General features: G+C 42.1%; 1 protein-coding gene across 1 annotated transcript; it reads right to left on the reverse strand.

Annotated features, from left to right (window-relative positions):
* Window positions 1-4,607: 4,607 nt before the first annotated feature.
* On the reverse strand, window positions 4,608-13,963 carry urod (uroporphyrinogen decarboxylase). The gene is made up of 10 exons (XM_063886798.1): window positions 13,779-13,963; window positions 11,932-12,044; window positions 11,739-11,818; window positions 10,218-10,280; window positions 9,215-9,412; window positions 8,925-9,086; window positions 8,641-8,775; window positions 7,310-7,410; window positions 6,762-6,828; window positions 4,608-5,683 (listed from the first exon to the last, which is right to left on the reverse strand). Exons 1-10 carry the CDS (start codon window positions 13,799-13,801, stop codon window positions 5,519-5,521), a joined length of 1,107 nt encoding a protein of 368 aa, XP_063742868.1. The 5' UTR covers window positions 13,802-13,963; the 3' UTR covers window positions 4,608-5,518.
* Window positions 13,964-21,183: the final 7,220 nt, after the last annotated feature.

Here is a 21,183-nt window from a genome sequence, read left to right on the forward strand (position 1 = left end):
AATTATAGTGTATTAAATATCAGAAAACATCATTGAAATTTTAGGAAATGCCATTGTATATTATATTAAATTCACCAGAGAGGATAACATTAGATGGTGTACAAAAAGTCAGATTAAACTACATTTGGAGCAGGACCTCATAGTGTGTGATTATTGTTACGAGAAGCCACATTTTGGCAACATTTTGAAGGGCAATGAGCAATATGTCTGATACAGTAGGGTACCTTTTTTATAGGGATCTGGGTCACAGAGGTCCACCTCAATCACTGAACATAGTGGGAATGGAGGCTATCATCAGCAAACAGGGACAATCACAGCTGTCAGCATCTGCATCGGTGTGAGCATCTCAAGGTCTTCAGACTGGAGCTAGCTTTCAGTTCTCCCCTCAATAACCACCATGGTAATAACGCCTATCAGTCTCTGTCACAGCGGCCTGTGTGTGTTCATTCATGCATGTGGTCATCTAAAGATGTGTGTGTGTGTGTGTGTGTGTGTGTGTGTGTGTGTGTGTGTGTGTGTGTGTGTGTGTGTGGGGGGGGGGGCATTCACTGATAAAGCGCTGATAGTGTCCATCCATGGCAGATGATGTACAGCCTGCTGTCTCTCCAGGCGGATTGGATTTTCAGGCTTGCTGATTTGCTGAGAGATGGAGGTTGGACCGCCCTCAAACAAAGATGCAGACAGTCACAGAAACACACACACACACACACACACACACACACACACATCCACCTGCTCAATCTCTGCGCACAAAATAAGCACATAAAAGCCCAGACACACAAACAGGCACATGTACACACGAGTACACACAATGAATTGACTCAAGTTGAAAACACACAACAGAAACACACACACTTAAATATCATTCTCCTGCCAAATCCTTTTAAGGCATCGATGTGGAAATTGATCTCCATTTCTAAAGAGAATAGATTCATTGTTACAACCGCTCTGTCTTCACACACACACACACACACACACACACACACACACACACACACACACACACACACACACACACACACACACACACACACACACACACTTCCCAGATGGCCAACTGACACATAGCCCCAGCCTCTTCAGTCTTACCTGTCGACAATCAGAGGTGATTTTTGTTCATTTGTCTCCGCTACTTACGCAATAGGGGGGCCAAAACAAAAGCCTGTGTGTGTGTGTGTGTGTGTGTGTGTGTGTGTGTGTGTGTGTGTGTGTGTGTGTGTGTGTGTGTGTGTGTGTGTGTGTGTGTGTGTGTGTGTGTGTGTGTGTGTGTGTGTGTGTGTGTGTGTGTGTGTGTGTGTGTGTGTGTATCTGCGTGAGCGCTTTGTGCGTCCGTGTTTATGGCACTACAACAACACAAAGGACAGAGATGAATGAAAGCCGCTTTCATATGAGGAAGAACTGCTTCTCCCATCATCAACATTAATTCAGCTGCTTTGTGTATTTTGTTTTTATTAATAATATCCAGGCCCACCTGTTTCTCCTCAGTCTTCATTATTTTGAGGCCTGAATTCAACATTTAATTTCTTCCCTTTGGTTGAAACGTTCTGCAGGCAAATCAATAAAGATAAACACTGTTCAGCTGCTGTGGGATATCTCAGCTAGCCTTGTACATTATTACTGTGTAGGGTCGTGTGTAAAAGCCTTATTTCTCTGTACTGTTACATGCCACAGTGGGTGTCTGTGTGTCTGTCTCTCCCCCCCACCCCCACCCCCTCGCTCTCTGCAGCTCTCTCAGGTGATTCCAATTCCCAATCAAGACCTGTTCAAAAGGCCTGAGGAAGGCCGCAGCCTCCCTCTTCCCTTCCCCTCTGAGCTGCATGTGTGACCCGTGCAGTGTGTTGTCTCTGTGTGAGACCTGTTAACTAGTTGTGGCTAGGGTTTGGAGATTTACTCCATTGTGTCTTTTTACGTTGTATACTTTTGTCACTTACTTTCATAAGAAAGTTGTTACTTTGTCTTTGGTTTGTTTTTGTGAATTGGCTAGTGAGCACTTTTTATTTCACAAATCAGTTTTGTCTTTCTTATTTTTGCCCAGTTATTTTGTATTTTGTTACTTCCCTTTTACCATAGACGGGTGTCCAAACTACGGCCCGTGGTCTATTTTGAATCGTCCCTCAGCTTATTTGCTTAACAAGCTTGAAATATACCCTTCATATTTCCCTTATGATAAGCAATCCGAAGCTTCTGTTTTAAGGAATGAGCTGCCAACAAAATAAATGAAACCCTATGGAGAGCTGTGATGTAGGCTATTTATTTTATCAAACATAATTTACCACATTTGATTGATTTTGCTAACCTATAACTTAAGTTATGAGGCAATATACCTCACCTCTAGTAAGGGGCCCAGGCTTTTGTATGTTTTTCTGTATGTGGCCCCCAGAGAACAAAGTTTGGACACCTCTGCCAATAAAGGAAGCTCCATTGTTGACCAAAAACTATTAAAAACTTGGAATGCTCCAACAACCCAATACATATGGGGTACTGTCATTAGGTTTGAGATATACCATGGAGGGACCCCTCTCTCATCGGGAGGGAAAAAAACCTGCAGGGCTGAGGGTTAGACAAAGGGCATCCCTTTAAAAGTGAAGTCTGACAGTATTTAGAGACATTGGGGTGGTTGGTGTTTTATGGGATTTGTTGACAAAAGTAAAAGTATGGAGGATAAATAATGCAAAAAGTAGGGATCAAAACACCTTGGAAGAACACCGTTGTCAAATAAGGGCTTCTAAAATAAGATGTAAGCTCCCAAAAAGGTCTATCATTTCATAAGGCTATTAATATGTTGAACAGTTAATGAAGTCAATCTTTAACTTATCAAGGAAAAGACATCAGACATCAAAATCAAGGTGATTGGTATAGCCAGAGAACTACATCCCAATGATTTAGAATGAAATATATTTCTTTTTTGTATGTATTTTTGGTTAATAATGAATGTAATGCAGTTTGAAAATCAAAAGGAAATATTTCAATCTAAGGAAAACTTCAATCATTAAAAAGGTTTGATCAAATAATAAATAATGATGATACAACAAATAAACACAAATGTATTCCGCCTTGACTGTTAACATTTATTCAACCCTGCAGTGACAACAACATGATCTCCTCACTATCATTGGAGAGGAGGGATCCCCTGAAACCCCCGTCTGGTCACATGATGTTATGAGTTTTACTAGAATCCTTCAAAACAACATCCGCAACAACAACCGGATTTACCGGAATCTGCTTATCTGATGTTCTTAGCTGCTCAGAGAAAAACACAATTTAGGATTAACTGATTACTCTTTCCGTTCCTCGTGTAAAAAGCTTCCGTCATGATTACAGCAATAATGAAAGCCAAATTCTGTATAATAAATTGCAGCTTTGTGTTTACCCTAAATTGACTAAATTGTTAGATTCACATTGAGACAACACACGTTTGTGATTGGATGTTTCTGCCGGCCCAGCTTTTATCCAGCGTCTCATTGGTGGTGGCAATGGTAATGGTTTGGTAAAATGAGTCCAAATGATGGTCGACTTTAACTCCTGCCTGTCCTGAAGTGACGTTTGAAGATTTATAAGTGCTTTAAAAAATGTTCACAGAGTTTGACAGTGAGATGATGAAGTTAAAAAACAGATAAAAATAGTTGAAATATATATATTTCATGTATTCACACTTTAGTGACTGAATGAGAATCCTTGTAGAGCTTATTCATAGAAATAGCATTACGATCAACAATACCCAACAGACTTTGACTAAGGTTGTCGCCCCTTTTCGATAAAAAAGTAATATATATAATCAAAGGGGCAGATAGATCTTTTCAAGGCTACGAGAGTCCTCCAAAGGCAGACGTACAATGGACAAAATGAATAGAAATGGATACAGAAGAAAAACACATATTTTTTTCTTTTCCAGTGAATTTTTCTTTGATGGAAACCTGGCGCCTACATTACCAACAATGCAACTCACAAACTTCCAATTAAATGTTGTTGGTGACAGAGTGACCTCCCATTTTAGTTTTTTCTATGCATTTTAAGGACTTCAAACTGGATTATAAAATTGTGTTCACTCTCCTTGAGGCAAGACTGTTTCAATTCAGCCATGGATCAGTCCCACTCTATGCGGCTCTTGAGTAGCAACTGTGCAGCTGAACCATCTCAACAAACAGAAAGAAATATAGAGTATTTTAGCACTTTACCCAAGTGGGAATCACTTTAAATTGGAAGCTGCAATCTCTGCTGGTCTCGCATTCATGTTTCCTTTCACGGAGTGTAATGGGCTGGAGGGGACATTGCACCACTTTGTTTGTCCAATATGTGGCACTAGAGAACACACGCAGGTCTTCAGATCACTTGAATATGGGATTTTGCATCTAGATGTATAGATGGATGAGTGATTAAAAGATAAAGACATAACATAATAAGCAAATATAAACAAAATTAAACCAATTCAAATTCACTATACCAGGCTCTATATTTCAACAAAAGCTGACAACTCATCGCCCTTGTTGAACCCAGTCCATTCAAACCTCAAAGACTCTGTCCTAGTTTAAGCTCATAAAGAGGAGAAGACAGCCATCCTTCTCAAAGCCTGGGGGAAAATCTAATAACTTACACAAAAAGACATTACATTTCTCCAAATTTAAATCAGGCTTTATTAAAGTGGACAGAACAAAAAATAGCCAGATACACACATTATGAGTTTCAATAATGTGGAGAAATGCAATCACATGCATCCTCTATGGGCTTCCAAGCCAATTTCAGAAAAAAAATTAAAACGATTCAGATGAAAAACAAAGCCAGCATAAGGCATTTTCTGACAGAACTTGCATTTCTTAAAAGATCTGCAGGAGTAAAAATAAAGGTAGTTGTGCTGAGATCCAGCAGGGCACCTGTTTACTGTTAAGATGGTGGAATGATCAACTGTGTGCTGACATTTTCCCACAAAATATGTTATAAATGCATCTCTTGCTGAAACGATTCTTCCAAATCCTTTCGTTTTTCAGTTTGGATCCTTTTTGTTTTTCTTTTCTTCAACAAGATCTTCAATAAAAAGAGGTTTTTATTGAAGATTTTTACAGCTTTTAAAAAGTATATAAAAGGGTATAGCCTCAAATTGTATGTGTGAGAGTGACATTATGGGGATGAAAAATAGATCAAAGAAATAGCTTTCGTATCGCAGATAAAGCCGTCGGAACATTTTTAAATAGATCAAATATGAATTCAAATCCCAAACAACTTACATTTGTACATGCACTTGCAAAATTGATTGCCGTCATCTCAAATAGAAAAACTTAATCCACTCCTGGTCAGATAAAGATATTATACGACGAACAGAAAATCTTGTCACATCTTGTTTATTGTTTATTTTAGATCACATGTTTTTATTTTCCCTCCATGAAAATCTCCCGGGTGGATTATTTAACACATGTGAAGCTGAAACTGTTTTTAATTAAGTAATGCATTATTGTATATTTTCTCCCATACTATCTACAGCATGTTTGGCTTACACACTGCCTCACACACACACACACATCCACCTTTACAGCTGCTTGTTCATCTGTTTGGAGTGTTGGTGCACAGCTTCCACAAAGGCGCCCACGTTCTCCGGGTCCATGTCGGGGTAAAGTCCATGGCCCAGGTTGGCGATGTAGCCCCTCGTGCCAAAACCCTCCAGCATCTTCTTCACGATTTTTGAAATGTGCTCCTGATGAAGAGAAGGAGGAGGGGGGGATTTAAAAGGTCAACTGCCAGACTTTTTTAAAAATCAGGCATGATTCAACCACAGCTGGAGAACATCTATAATATCTGAGATACTCTTTGAAAGCGAGCACTTTGAGGAACTTCTAGTGACAAGTTATACATTGCAGGGTTGTGTGTAAACCAGTTTGTCCGGATGAATAACAGCCCTTTACTGTTTCATGTAGAAATGTCTGAATATAAATAGGATTCACAGCATGTCGGCAGCTGCTGAAGATAGCAGCAGATGAAACTTGAGAAAAGTGTAGAATAGCAGCAGGGCTTTGCCTTTTTCCCTTTTTAAAATCACAAAAACAATAATACAATTCTACGCTGGATCCATAAATGAGCAATTAACGCTGAACCATACACATGACAGACTTCAGTTATGCATGACATGAAAGACGTGGCAACCATCTTTATGTAAAATCATTCCCTCGTTCTTGCTTTATTGACAGTTGCGATAATATTACTATTTGTATATTTCAATTGAATACCTCTCCTCATTCTGCTACATTTGTTTGACCGATCTCCCACAGCAGGACTGGAAGCCCCCTAGTGTGTAACTCTGTTTACTGTGTTCATATCTTTTTGTGTGAAATAAGATGGTGACATTTAACAAGCTGAAATAAGCATTTTAGTTGATGTGGGAGAGTTTTGGAAACATGGTTTGGAACAAACATGCAAACAAACATTACAAAAAAGTATGAACATTTAAAATGAAAATAACAAATGCATTTTCATGAGGACCAACGTTTGGTGTTTTGCAGCAAGAGTAACATGGTGGTCAATAAGGAGGAAGAGCAGGATGACCTTCTCTGGGTTGCTCCTGAAATATGTATTTTTTCTAATTATATATTTATTCACTTAATTGTAATATTTGTATATGTATATCTTATGTGTTTAACTCTGTAATTGCTTACATTTAATTCTGCTAAGTGTCTCCTTTCAGAGGGACTGCAGTTACTTACAGTGTTTCTGTGTTTTGTCATTTCAAAATAAAGTCAAATAAAGGCTGGAGTACACCAAGTGGGAGTGGAGGTTACCTTGGGAGCGTAGAGAGCACAAGGGTCCATGTTCCCCTGTAGGCTGACCTTCCCTCCTGTGCGCTTCCTGAATACACACAGACACACAACACAAGACACACAGGGTAATCCTTTAACCAGCAGGTTAAGTATTTCATGAGCGGAGCAGGAAACGCAGACGTTTGTTGACATAAATCCTACACCCGGTGACAAAACAGGGACGGGCAAGAGGTCACTAATGGTTAACCTGTTCCTCTGGAAAGAGTCCAGCTTGGTTTATGAGAGCTGCAGAGACTGGCTGCATCCCTGAGATGAATTCAGCTTGAACCTTGTGTTTTGCATTCTGACCATGACAGAGGACTGTGAGGCTGGAGCTGGAGTTATTTGGACTTTGGGGATTCATGCATAGATACTGTGTGTGTGTGTGTGTGTGTGTGTGTGTGTGTGTGTGTGTGTGTGTGTGTGTTTTTGTGTGTGTGTGTGTGTGTGTGTGTGTGTGTGTGTGTGTGTGTTTGTGTGTGTGTGTGTGTGTGTGTGCGTGCGTGCGTGCGTGTGTGTTAGTGCATTACCGTGCCGATCGTGGGTCAATGGTCCAGTCCAGCCCAACCACCTCATAATGAGATTGAGACAGATCCTCCAAACCGTAGTGAGCATCCTTTGCAAACACAATCTGAAAACAAACAGGCACGGAGAGTTAGTCCAGAGTTAGAGTTGTCCAGCAGTGGCTCAGTCAGTAGGGGCTTGGACTGGGAATCGTAGGGTCGCCGGTTCAAGTCCCCGAACAGACTTGAAATATGGAAAGTGGACTGCTACTTGGAGAGGTCCCAGTTCACCTCCTAGGCCCTGCTGTGGTGCCCTTGAGCAAGGCACCGGACACCTCCAATCCCCCCTCCCCATTGCTCCCCGGGCGCTGCACGATAGCTGCCCACTGCTCCTAGTACTAGGATGGGTTAAATGCAGAGGACTAATTTCACTGTGTGTGCTCTGCTGTGTGCATGCATGTGACAAATAAAGAGGGTTTCATCCTCCGATTCTATCTATCTTAGAAGAGGAGAATATCAAAGCAACTTTTTTAGGACGATTTCTTCTCCATTTTTGGTGAAATGCTGCCATCTTCTGGTAATGGAGCAGAACACCTCAATTCTAACAGACCAGATGGATCCTTAATGATCCCTCCTGGGAAACAGTGTTGTTGAGGCAACAGACTTATGGTAAGAATAGAACAGAGTATTGCAAGTTATATAGAAATCTATTATGAAAAGAGAACAAACAAAAAAAATACAGCAGGAAAATAAACACATAAATAGAGCAGAGTTTTGTCTAAACCGGGTAACGGGCACAGCGCTGCGCCCTCTTACGTTCGGCGTGCGCCCTTATACCAAAATGCTGATTTTCCCCATAATATTATAAAGTGATGCCAGAAAAATATATTTCTGTTGGTCAAACACGGTAAAACTACTCGGAAAAAAAAAAATCGTGTCAGATCCACCGTCAGACGGCGTAGACAACTTTGTTTTTTCTGAGAATAAATAGGGGGTGGATGTCCGGTGGGTCTGCCTGTGGACGAGTGGCAGGCAGCAGGCTCACACTGAAACTGTGATTTCTGAATTAGATTGTTTCTTTTACTGTCCTTTTTTCTGTAGAGGAAGAAGAGAAACCGTAACTCTGGATTTATTTGTTGTTTGAGGTCCAATATATGACTCAGCAGCTTTAAGACATGAAGAAAATATTATTTTCTGCTTCGCTCTGATGCATTATCTTTGCAGGAAAGCGGGCGGGCCGTAATTTTGACCGAGAAACCCCTGTAGAGTTGTCACAGTTATAGCGTTCATCATTATCATCATGTGTGTTGTGGATTTGGACACATTTATATGATTGTATGCTTATGTTTGCAGCTTACCATGGGAATGTCCTTCCCTGTCTCCTTGAGTTTCTCTTTGACACGGCGAGCGATGTCTCGAAGGTAAGGCAGAGAAAACTCCTTAAACTCCACAGGCCCCAAAATGCCAGCATGGGACTCGAACACCTGCAGAGCCTGCAAAACATACGGCAGAGGATAGAAGCGTTGTTTTAAAAACCTTTTTGGCATCCTTTTGTCACCATCCTACATTGTTATGCATAATGGCAGTATAACATAGCACATATTGTAAAACATGTGTCTTAGTAAAAGGTAGGAGGTCTAACCTGAGCTCCAGCTGCCACCTGTCCCAGCAGATACTCCACTATCACATCTGTCAGCATCTTCAGCAGCATGTGGCTGGCCTCAGGGTGTTGGTACAGCCAGCGCTTTGCCTTAGAGTGGGTGTTGGAACCTCCGCCTTCTATCATGTAGGACATCAGTGTCCACTGTGTAGGGACACAACACAGAGAGAGTAAGAATCACAATACTTTTCATATTATTTTCATGTTTATATCCAAAAATACCGATGCATGCTTTTGTTTACATCTTTAAATGTGTCTGTCTGATCACTAACCGGAGCTCCGGTGAATCCAATGAGTGGCACTTTGCCCTCTATCTTGTGTCTGGTCAGTGTGATGGCTTTGAAGACATAACCCAGTTCTTTCTCCACGTCCACTTTAGATTGCAGGCGCTGCAAGTCCTCTGGCTCCTTCAGAGGGTCTGGGAATGTTGGACCTTTACCTGCCACCATCTGGACATCCATACCTAAGGCCTGGAAGGAGAAAAATGAATGGGACAACGAATGAAATATTTGGGTAATGGCTGCAATTTGATTGAAATAACAAGAATGAGCGAGTTCAAAATAAGAAGAAATACAACCGCAAGAAAGCTATATATACTTATCCATCTTATGTAGCATTCAGGTCTTCTATGGATGTAGAACTCAGGAATATATTTCTCATCTAAGTGTTTATGCTGAACCAAATCCAAACTAAAGTCAAGTTGTATACCAACCAATGGCACACAGGTGAGCAGGTCACACTGTTTTTGAGTAACTGAGGAGGAATTACGTCCTGTGTCATTTTTAAAATTCTGGTGCCATGCCACAAAAAGAAGAAAAGCTTACCCTAGAGCTTGATTACAGAGGATTGCTCAGAGTGTCTCAAAGATGCTCACAGTTGTCCCACATTGTGTTATTTTCGGGTTTTGATAAGGGCCCAATTCTCTTTGGTATTGGGCACTGCAAAAGCCCAATGTCAGTGCAGTTTTGGCCAGTTATGTGTAGAGAAATAGCCAACGTTTTATACTTATTGCCAAGAAATTGGGGTCACAAGAGAAAGAACTCACACTTTTGTTATGTAACGTTTTAGGCAAAATATATATAAATATATAAGAAATGTATGACTACAAGATTAAAAACCCAGACTAAAAGCAAAGACATAAAACTCTCAAAAAGGCAAACCCCCTTACCAAATATACAAATAACATTCAATGTTATTACTCCCATTACTTTGACACCACAGAAACAGAAGTGCAGTCAACATGTTCATTATGGAGTCTGGTCCTGATAACCTTACCTGTGGGATAACCAGGATGTCAGAGAAGATGATGGCAGCATCGAAGGGAAAACGTCTCAGAGGCTGAAAGTGGAATAAAAGACCGTTTTTTAATAAATACCAATATGTGGTTGTTTTATTGTTTTGTAGTGATTGCCATAAAGAAATATAAGTCCTAGGCCCTAATTGACCTTCAGTATATTATTGTTCGGTGTTTATTTTTTTAAGGTGTCAATCGGCATATCTGCATTGACATTCAGCAACTTAGTTATTAGTATTGTATAAACACTTTTTTTTAAAATCATACTTCAAAGTATTTGCAAACAAAAATAAAAATACCCCTCTTTTGCACATGTTTTGTAGATTTGTAAGAAAGTGTATGAAAAGCCATGTATTCCCAGTGGCACAAGGAGTAATCAAAAGTTAAAAAACATCTGAGATAGCAGGTTCATCTCGGATTCAAAATTGAATCCCCAACACTTGTAAGAGTGCTTCATTTTGTGCTGCCCTCTCTCTGCCTTTGGCTTGTGAGGTCGAATTGGCTCGTGGGTGGGGTTTAAAGGGTTGTAAGAAAACCACCTGCACCTCGGTAGAAACCGTGTGCCCCCTCCTGTTACTAGCCATTTTGTTGTTAACTCTTGTGCTTAAAAAAAGTTGACATGCCCTATCATAAGCTACTTTACCAATTTCAAAACACTGAAATTGATGTCAGTGTCTGTCAGAGCGTTTTAGGTTCAATAAGAGCGATGGACCCCATTTTTGCACATGTGTTAATGTAACAAGGTGTGTGAAAAGCCATGTCTCTCCAGGTGCTATTTCAGTAATTATGGTACAATTATTGGGATTTAAAAAGTCCAGCGTTTAATTCTCCAAATAGGCGACAACCCATTTGCCAACAACATAGCAGTTCATGCATGTTGCATGTCTACAAATGCTCATTAAGCTCATCTGCCAGTCATTGCTGCTTAGCACACTATCTCAACAGATAGCTTGGAAAGGTCCAAGTTGGAGGGTAGTTGATGGTTTGACTTATTTTTTGTGTCATCAACAAACCTTTCAATACGACCAATGTTTTTATGATTTAATTTGTTTACTAGAGCACAAACCTTTTTACAAGAGCACACAAGTATACATTTATCCACTTTGTTTTCTCTAAAAGTTAAGACAGATAGATGCACTGATTTTTAACAAACAGGCCACATAATCTAGGGTGCCATTTTTCATATTGCAATATATTGCCCAGATGTCAGTTTGTCCCCAATATCGTGCATCCCTAATGTGTTCATGAGCAGAAATGTAGCACAACAGGAGAAAGTAAGCATTTCTTTGTTTATTCAAATGTGAATGTCAATGAAAAATCATTATGAATAATCCTGCAGCCACAGATAACGCTGCTGTCTTCAAGGTTAAGTTAGAACACATACTTAAAAATAATAATAATAATAATAATAATAATAATAATAATATTGTACATAAGCTTATGTTTTTTTCATATAATTGACATTTCTCTTTTCATAGTAAGTTTGAAAAGCACTGCTGTACCTGCAGAGTGAGCTCACAGCAGGCCTCTGGCGACCGACATGTATCAAAGAAGTCCTTCCCTGCTCTGAACTCACGAAACTCTGCAAATTAGATTCAACAAAAATATTAGCTTAATGTGTTCATAATTCAAAAAGCAAAACAAAGTAAGAAAAGTCCATGACTTTTGGTAGGAGAGATAATTTGATCACAGTACCTGGTAAGTATCGTCCAGCCTGTCGCATACACCACACAGGGACATGTTCAGTTTCTTCTCCTCGTGCGGCTCGCAGGAATGTATCGTTCTGGAGCTGGGGAAAGTCCTTGGGGCTGAAAGAAAAACAAACATACCCACGGTTTAGCATCATCAGTCAAAGCAATGCTGCTTTGAAGAGACATGTGCAAATCAGCGCCAGACAGCAGAATATCCACATTGCTACCCTGAAAACAACAAAAAGTAAACCATTCAGGATGTAACCTCAATACCTTACTATCCTCATTGCATTATGAAAAAAAATGGAATAAACCAAAAGATTATCAAATAAAAAAGGTCCCAATAGGAATCTCACACACAAAAATGTAGTAGTCGATATCAATACCAGAGATCTTCCACCTATTTCAATACCAATCCGATACCACAGTAAAACACCAAAACAAAAACCCTCTGTTTAACTCTTGTATTACCATTTGCACACTGGGTTTTGTTGTGAGGGAGTTAAACAAATCATCATATTCTATCATATCTCTTTTAATTGTTTAAAGTCTGAGACCAATCCAGCACAACAGCAAAAGTTGGAAATGTAATTAAGCTGAACTACACCAGAGCCACTTTACCCGTTGGGTACTGGAACAAATGCAGAGCTAAATAACGTTCATTTTATCTCAGTTTCAGGGGTGTAACTCTCCTTTTTGTTGACAATGAATCACATTCAATGTTTTAAATTTACTCCCATTTGTATCATTATTCACACCACTTTCAATATGTTTTTATTTAAAATGGTATTATAAACGTTCAAAATTCAAAAAGTAATTGCCCTTTTTGAGAATGGGGTTTGGCTGGAAGTGTCTTAATCACTATAGCCCAGGGGTTACAATACAGTAGCAAGCTTCAGTTATCTAACATACAGGCAAACCCCTCCCTTTCCCCAGCGATCATATAGACAGAAGAGCTGTCAATGAAAGAAATGAGAGATATGGGAGATACCACTTCTCCGCCCTCTTATCATCTTTAAACAGTAGGAAAACGGTTGAATGAAAAGCTGCTTTGCATGCATCGGTAATGCAAGCTGATATTTAACTTTGACTTGAATCTGACTTTTCTATGGATTATTGAGAATAGTTTTGCAGTGACTTAATTTAAACGTTGAAGCCTCCAAACTAAACACAATTTTAACTTTTACTGTAACAAATGAAAAGGTAACTGGCATTTAACTGGGCTAACTAAAACTAAAGAAGGATGTAACTTGTATTCCACTCCGTCAGTATCTAAAGCAGTTGGGAAAAGATCATTTCTGTTCAAAGCACCTTCAGATCAGAATAATTGACCACCGAACATAACATGCTTAACTTCCTTTCAAGTGTTTAAAATGCTTGTATTGAAGTTAACTGTAGATGCTAAAGATGCTTTTACACGTACAAAATATGATGTTTGTATTTTATTTGTTCATGGCCTCTCTGGGGCCATATAGTATAGTATCTATAATTTCTGTGTTGAGATTGTAGTTTGTCATTTTGCTTTTCTTAATGTCTTGCTTCTTGTACTATATGTCCGGACCCCTTTGAAAACGAGAGATGGTTGCTCTCAAGGGCTTCATAACACATTTCATTATACCATTGATGTAGTATCAATATTCATTATATATGTTGTTTCCTGGGTTAACGTTAATATAATTACAAAAACAAGATTATACAACGATAAACATGACGCTATATTCAATTCATGTTATGTAGATGTTTGTATAAGAGTGATACAGGAACGTTTCATAATCCCTCAAGTAGAAGCCAAATACTAGCATTTAATCTAATGTAGTCCGGTGTATTTAGGCTAACAACAAAAGTACTTACAGGATTAAATCATTTTTGCTCATGTCGGCGGGTCAGTGGGGGTGATAGGTTACTCAGACGGTCCTCTGTCTCTCTGTGGAGATGTCAGCTGCGACCTGCAGCTACTCGATTGTCAATGAAACCTGCTTTCACAACACTGTCTGCCTCTACATCCCGCTGCTGGGCGCAGCCATCTTGAAATACCATGTGACCATACCGGAAAATTAGCCGCGCATTCAAAGTAAAATGCTTCCTTTTTAATAAAATGTATTCATTTGTTTGTTAGTTTTTTTCCTATTGTTTGTTTGTTGTTTATAAAATGCTACATCGATAACACATTAACACAGTGTATCTAGATATTGAAACAATAAGGGATTGCAATGACTAAAGTAATGTCTCAAAATACTTGTGAATATGCCTGATAGTACTAATCTGAATGTACACATACCAGGAGAAATGCTGATTGAAATTAAATGGATCACTTTGTATGTCTTTTTCGCACATTTGAACTGATTGCATAATACATGTGTTAACACATATTTAATACAAATGCTTTGATATTCTTTGTTTTGCTCAAAAAACGATATGATAAAATCCACTATCAATTATCAATAGCTTTATAAATCACATTTGCATTCTTTGTCCAAGAAATATTACACTTATGTGCAGATAAATTTACTTTGCCACCTTCATGTTCATCATTTAAGATTTGCCTTTATCTTCCACTGAGAGAATTCATGAAATTAGGTATGATTCTGCTCTAATGCATGTCCAATCTCATCTCCAGGTATAACATTTATTTTCCTTATGCAAATCACAAATAATTGATTATTTCTTAATAATAATTAATAATAATTTCTCTGACATATTTTGTTCTTTAACATGCTCAAGTGGGTGAGTGCCACGACATACTGATGGAGACTAACTTCTTTAAACAGGGACTGTTGGGAGACCTCCCCAAAAAACGGACTTAAATTATTGTTATTATTGATTAATTACTGTGTGTTTCTCTTGTGATAAGGTTTGTCTATGTTTACTGGATCCCACTTCTGTGCTGAGTTTGAGAAATCTTAAAGAAGAAAATTCAGCACAATGTTTTACACTCTATCTGCAACAACAGTATGACCTTCATCTTGCGCAATTGAAAATATTATCACTTCTCCAACTGCCAGAACACTCCTGATTAAAAAAGAGGTGTAAAAGTGCATAAGTATTGGCATCAGATTATTCTTAAAGTACCAAAAGCAAAAGTACTCATTATGCAGATTATTTTTATATTACATATTTTTATTGAACAAAGATTGGCTCATATCAGAATCAGAAATATTATATGTCTTGGTTATAATTATTGATGTATTTATGTGTTTATCAAGCTGATAGAAATGGGACTTATTTCAACTAATTGTGAATTTAACCCAGGTGTATCTAAAGCCTTTCTGAAGTGATGATCCCATTGTTTACCATTAATCTATATCTAAAGTCACTAAAGGTACTACATAAATGTAGTGGATTAAAAGTACAATTTACCTCTGAATTATTGTGGGCGAGAAGTACTAAATAGTAGAACATCAAAATTCAAGCACAGTACTCAAGTTAATGTAATTAGCTACTTAACACCACTGGACTACTGCAAATAATGAAATGTTTAATAACAGTTATATCTACAGATTCATATTTATATTAACTTTATCTCTGGGTGATAGTATACACTTACCTACCCTAACCCTATATATGAGGCAAAACGTGAAGGCGTGCTCAAAATGGAAGGATTGGATCATTAACCTGGGAGGATGTTGAGAACAAAATGCCAAGAATATAATCTCTTGCTTTAACCAGCACATTATTTTGAATTGACTGTCCATGTAAGTTATAGTCAATAGATCAATAGCAGTAGTCACAATTTAAGATCCCATATATGGATATGTTTTTAAAAAGTCTGATTGCCGATACATGTATTATCATTGTGAACTAGAAGATAGATAGTAATGTAATTTCTGAAATGTAAGCAAACTGACTCTACAGTGAAAGCTGGTGTCTTTTAGCTCCCTCTGCAGAGGATAAACCATCTGATCTTTGTAGTAACTCAGCCTTTCCTCTGGCACCGCCCTCTGGACAAACCTTGTCTTGCTTCTGTTTGTGCGATGGAGGAGAATTACATTTGTTTGTTGTTACAAATACTCCCAGTTTAAGGTTCCTGGTGAAAACATTGTTTGGAAACAGTTCAGCTTTAACACACCACTGAGGGTAAAGTATGTCAGAGAACACAGGATAATTGATAATTTTACTGAATTCAACATCATAGCAGCCAATTGTATGGGCAGCTTAGAGTTGCCTGCCGTTGAGCTTATTTACATCACACTGGTTGTGTAATTCTCGTTGATGTCTCCTCTCCCTCTTCAGTAAGGCCGGTCATACACCAAGGAAGAGTCCTGACCTGTTATAGCAAAACAAAGGTAATGTACAGAGATGAGATTAATGTTAATCTTGGCATGAAACTTTTATCAAGAAAACCATCAAGAAACTGACAAACTCTTTCTTTAATGTTCTATTTAACAAAACAGAGGTGTCCACTTCTGTCCATTTTGTGGTCAGTTACCACAGTATGGTTCACTCAGAGTCAAATATAAACCAACTATAGCATATTTTACAAAATGATTGCAAGGAAATTGAGCACAAAATCATTTATATATAGGTTTAAACACATCTCATATCAGACAACCCTAACCTCTCAGATCTGTAAATTCCTATTAACAGATGGACTTCATGTTAGGCTGATTGTATACATTTTACATCACAGAGATGAAACGTGTTGAATGTTTCATGAAGCTCTTTTCATATTTATTTTTTTTCCATAAAGATTTGTCTTTAGGTAAAATATGAGCCATTTATTGATATGACTAATGTTGTGTTGAACTTTCCTGTCACTGTCCCAGACCATAGTCGAGGAGAACAGGGGAAGACTCTCTGTAGTCTTCCAGGGTGGAGGTTCAATAATCCACTTTGCAAAATAAGGCAGGGAGGCTAGCTTTTGTTGGGAGGCCGTGGCATTTATTCAGGTTCTTAACTTACAGGAAAAACACTTCATGGACATACTTTTTCTGCTGCTTCCTTTTTATCTTCTCCAACACCACCAACCAACGCTCGCTCATCCCTCCCTCTACCATGCCCACCCACACATGCACGCACCACACCCCTCTCTCCCCCTTAAAGGGATAGCAATCTGACTGAATGACCCTTATAGCATAACACTACCCCGACTCTGGATGACAATTTCACACAATTCTAATCCAGCACAGTAAATTACATGACCATTACCTAAAATGCATACTAATAAACATCCACATCTGCATTGAGTCCATTTACAAGTGGGCGATAGAAAAAGGCTACAACATTTCAGTGAAGAAATGCGGTTGCATAGCAGTCTTTGTGTGCACATATCACTGTGGAGCATAAGGAAACCCTAACAAAAAAAACATTAAAAGCTGAGCTCTAAAATAGCAGTCAGAAGGCATTAAAAACTTAAATTCTCCATTAAAGTGTACAACTTTAAATGGAAATATCAAAGACAGAAATATAACTTTAGTCCCATATAGTTATCAGCCTCTCTTCTTTTTATGTATGAACGTATGTGTGAGCGGGATGGCTCAGGTAACAGGTAAGAGACGGAAGCGTTCGGCGTTGGGCAAAAACAATGCGTTTATTGGTTGAGAATTGTGCCCACAACAGGCAGCTCCGCGGTACTTTCCGAGCGGGGAAGGCCAGGACGGGGTGTGTCGTCTTCCCAGGACCCAGCCTACTGCAAGACAGATCAGAACCAGGTTACCAACATGCCTTATATTAAACGCCTGATTACCTGATTCCGATCAGCTGTCTGGTCTCCGGCCGAGCCACTCCCCTCACCCCAGCAGCCGGCGCTCTAACCACACCCGGCTGCCACATACCCCCACCGCCCGACTCAGGCCGGGATCCCGCCGGCCGACAGCCGACCTCCCCCCCCCCCCTCCGCCGAGCGGGAGAGGAAATCGGCCACGACCATCCGGTTACCCGGCCTGTGGATCACCTTGAAGTTAAACGGCTGTAACGCCAGATACCAACGAGTGATCCGGGCGTTGGCATCCTTCATGCGGTGGAGCCACTGGAGCGGGGCATGGTCCGAATAGAGGGTGAAAGGGCGCCCCAGGAGGTAGTAACGCAGGGCGCCGACCGCCCACCGTATGGCGAGGCACTCCTTTTCCACCGTACTGTAGTTCACCTCCCTCTGAGCCAGCTTACGGCTAATGTACAGTACGGGGCGGTCGACCCCCTCTACCTGCTGGGACAAAACGGCCCCCACCCCACTGTTCGAGGCGTCGGTCTGCAAAACAAAAGGTAGAGAGAAGTTAGGGGTGAACAGAAGCGGCTTTCCACAGAGGGCTTTCTTAACCCTCTCAAACGCCAGCTGACATTGCTCCGTCCACTGGACCGGATCTGAAGCACCCTTTCGGGTCAGGTCGGTCAGAGGGCTGGTCAGCTCCGAAAAGGCGGGGATGAACCGCCTGTAGTAACCGGCCAGCCCCACGAACCTCCTGACCTCTTTTTTCGTCTTGGGCACCGGACAGGCAGAAATGGCGGCAGTTTTCTCTATCTGTGGCCGCACCTGCCCGCCGCCCAAGTGGTACCCCAGATACCGTACCTCCCTCCGCCCAACCGCACACTTCTTTGGGTTGGCCGTGAGCCCCGCCTGCCTCAGGGACTCGAGCACTGCCCCCACCTGCTGCATATGCTGCCCCCATGTCTCACTGTGGATGATGACATCATCCAAGTAAGCAGCAGCATATGCAGAGTGGGGACGCAGCACTCGGTCCATGAGCCGTTGGAAGGTGGCTGGAGCCCCGAACAACCCGAAAGGAAGTGTGACAAACTGGTACAAACCGTACGGAGTGGAGAAGGCCGTTTTTTCCTTCGACTCTGGAGAAAGGGGAATCTGCCAGTAGCCCTTGGTTAAATCCAGTGTCGTATAAAAACGAGCAGTGCCTAGCCGGTCCAGGAGTTCGTCGACCCGGGGCATTGGATAAGCATCGAATTTGGACACCTCGTTAACCCTGCGGTAGTCCACACAGAACCGGATTGACCCGTCCGGCTTATGTACCAGCACGACAGGGCAACACCAGTCACTGGTGGACTCTTCTATTACTCCCATCTCTAGCATAGCCTGAAGCTCCGCCTGAACAATTTTCCTCTTGTGTTCAGGCAGCCGATAGGGCCGTGAACGAATGGCCACGCCCGGGGGCGTTTCTATGCGGTGGTTTATGAGAGAGGTACGCCCTGGCAGCGGGGAGAACACGTCGGCAAACCGCCCTTGCAACGCGGCAACGTCTGCCACCTGACCGGGTGAGAGATGGTCGCCGCAACAGACCGGGGCTAATTCGGTGTTAATAATGACCTCCGGTCCCAACTCATCTCTCTCTATCACCGTGGTGGCCAGAGAAGCAGACGCCACTTCCCTCCATGTTTTAAGGAGGTTTACGTGGTAGATCTGTGTTGCTCCCCCCCTGTCAGAACGCACCAGCTCATAATCTACGTCCCCCACTCGTCGTGTGACCACGAAGGGCCCTTGCCACTTGGCGAGTAATTTGGAGCTGGAAGTTGGGAGTAACACAAGTACTTTATCTCCCGGTGAAAATTGTCTCAGTTTCGACCCTCTGTTGTACAGGCGCTGCTGACGTTCCTGAGCCTGCAGCAAATTCTCCCGTGATAACTGCCCCAGTGAATGGAGTTTTGCTCGCAGGTCCATAACGTACTGAATTTCGTTTTTACTTGTGCTCGGACCCTCCTCCCAGTTTTCTTTAAATAGGTCCAAAACACCCCGTGGCTTCCTGCCAAACAGCAGTTCAAAGGGAGAAAATCCCGTGGAGGACTGAGGCACCTCCCGCACTGCAAACAACAGAGGGTCTAGCCATTTATCTCAATTACGGCTATCCTCGTGAACGAACTTACGAACCATGTTCTTTAGCGTTTTGTTAAACCGCTCCACCAGGCCATCGGTCTGTGGATGGTAAACACTAGTCCGGATCGAGCGGACGCCCAACAGTTCATACAGCTCGCGTAGTGTGCGTGACATAAATGACGTGCCCTGGTCAGTCAGGATCTCTTTCGGGATCCCGACTCGGGAGATTATATGAAACAGTGCCTGTGCAACGCTCTTTGCCGAGATATTGCGCAACGGCACTGCCTCGGGATATCGTGTTGCATAATCCACTAGGACGAGTACAAAGCGATATCCCCGTGCACTCCGGTCTAATGGCCCGATGAGGTCCATACCAACTCTCTCAAAAGGCACCTCAATTAATGGGAGTGGGCGCAGAGGCGCTTTTGGGGTGGCCGGCGGATTAACCAGCTGACATTCGCTGCAGGATGCACACCACCGCTTCACATCCGCGCGAATGCCCGGCCAATAAAATCGGGCCATGATCCGGTGTAGTGTCTTATCGTACCCTAGGTGACCTGACATGGGGTTGTGATGAGCCGCCTGGAAAATCATTTCCCGACGGCTTTGTGGTACCAACAACTGGGTATTGATCTCTCCTGTCTGTGTGTCACGGCTCACACGATACAGCCTGTCCCTAATAACAACAAAGTGGGGGTGTGCGAGTGCTGTGTTTGGGTGGAGCTGGGAGCCATCAATACTCACCACCTGATCGAAAGCGTGCTGAAGGGTCCCGTCCCTAGACTGTTCGAGGGGGAAATCCTCAACCGGGAACACCGGCGGGGGCAGAGGGGCCTCCCCGGCACCCTCCGGTGGTAGAGGGACCTCCCCGGCCCCCTCCGTGTCTGTTCCCCCTTCGTCGCCGTCAGCCGCTTCGCCACTAAACACAGCACACCACTCACATTTCCCTGACTCCCGTGAACGCACCCCCATAGCCCTCGCTAGCTTAGCAAACCCCGGCCAATTTGTTCCCAAGATCAGAGGGTGCGTGAGGCGAGTACTAACTCCAGCCCTGACTCTATGCTTTTTTCCCCTAAAAGATATTTCCAGAGTCACCTCCGGGTACTGGTGAATATCCCCATGCACACACCTCACCTTCACCCACGATGCTTCCACCAATGCCCCCGGCCGAACCAAGCGCTGATGGATCATCGTCTGATTACAGCCCGTGTCCATCAGAGCCTGGTGGGTACCCCCCTGTATACATACCGGTATACGGTACGTCCCTTCTAAACCGGGGGAGGCAACTGGCGGTCCCGCAACCCGGACCAACTGTCCGACCTCCATCATGGGACACTCCCGCCGGAAGTGGCCGGGCTGCCCGCACCGCCAGCACTCCTGCCCTGGCGCCTGAGGAGCCCCCCGTGGTGCCGGACGACCAGAGGCGGAGGCTGGATCCTGGGGAGAGAGAGAGAGAGAGAGATGAGGTAGGGCTTGGGTGGGAAGGGGCCGGGTCGTGGG

This window comes from Eleginops maclovinus, chromosome 6 (assembly GCF_036324505.1).
Source record: "Eleginops maclovinus isolate JMC-PN-2008 ecotype Puerto Natales chromosome 6, JC_Emac_rtc_rv5, whole genome shotgun sequence".
Taxonomy (NCBI): Eukaryota; Metazoa; Chordata; class Actinopteri; order Perciformes; family Eleginopidae; genus Eleginops; species Eleginops maclovinus.

Bases quoted from the DNA above. Each gene is read 5' to 3' on its own strand.
- urod (XM_063886798.1), bottom strand. From the start codon at position 13,801: ATGAGCAAAAATGATTTAATCCT. The intron at 10,281-11,738 runs GTACAGCAGTGC...TTCCACTTTCAG, and splicing joins GCTGTGAGCTCACTCTGCAG to CCTCTGAGACGTTTTCCCTT. The intron at 9,087-9,214 runs GTTAGTGATCAG...GTCCCTACACAG, and splicing joins TTGGATTCACCGGAGCTCCG to TGGACACTGATGTCCTACAT.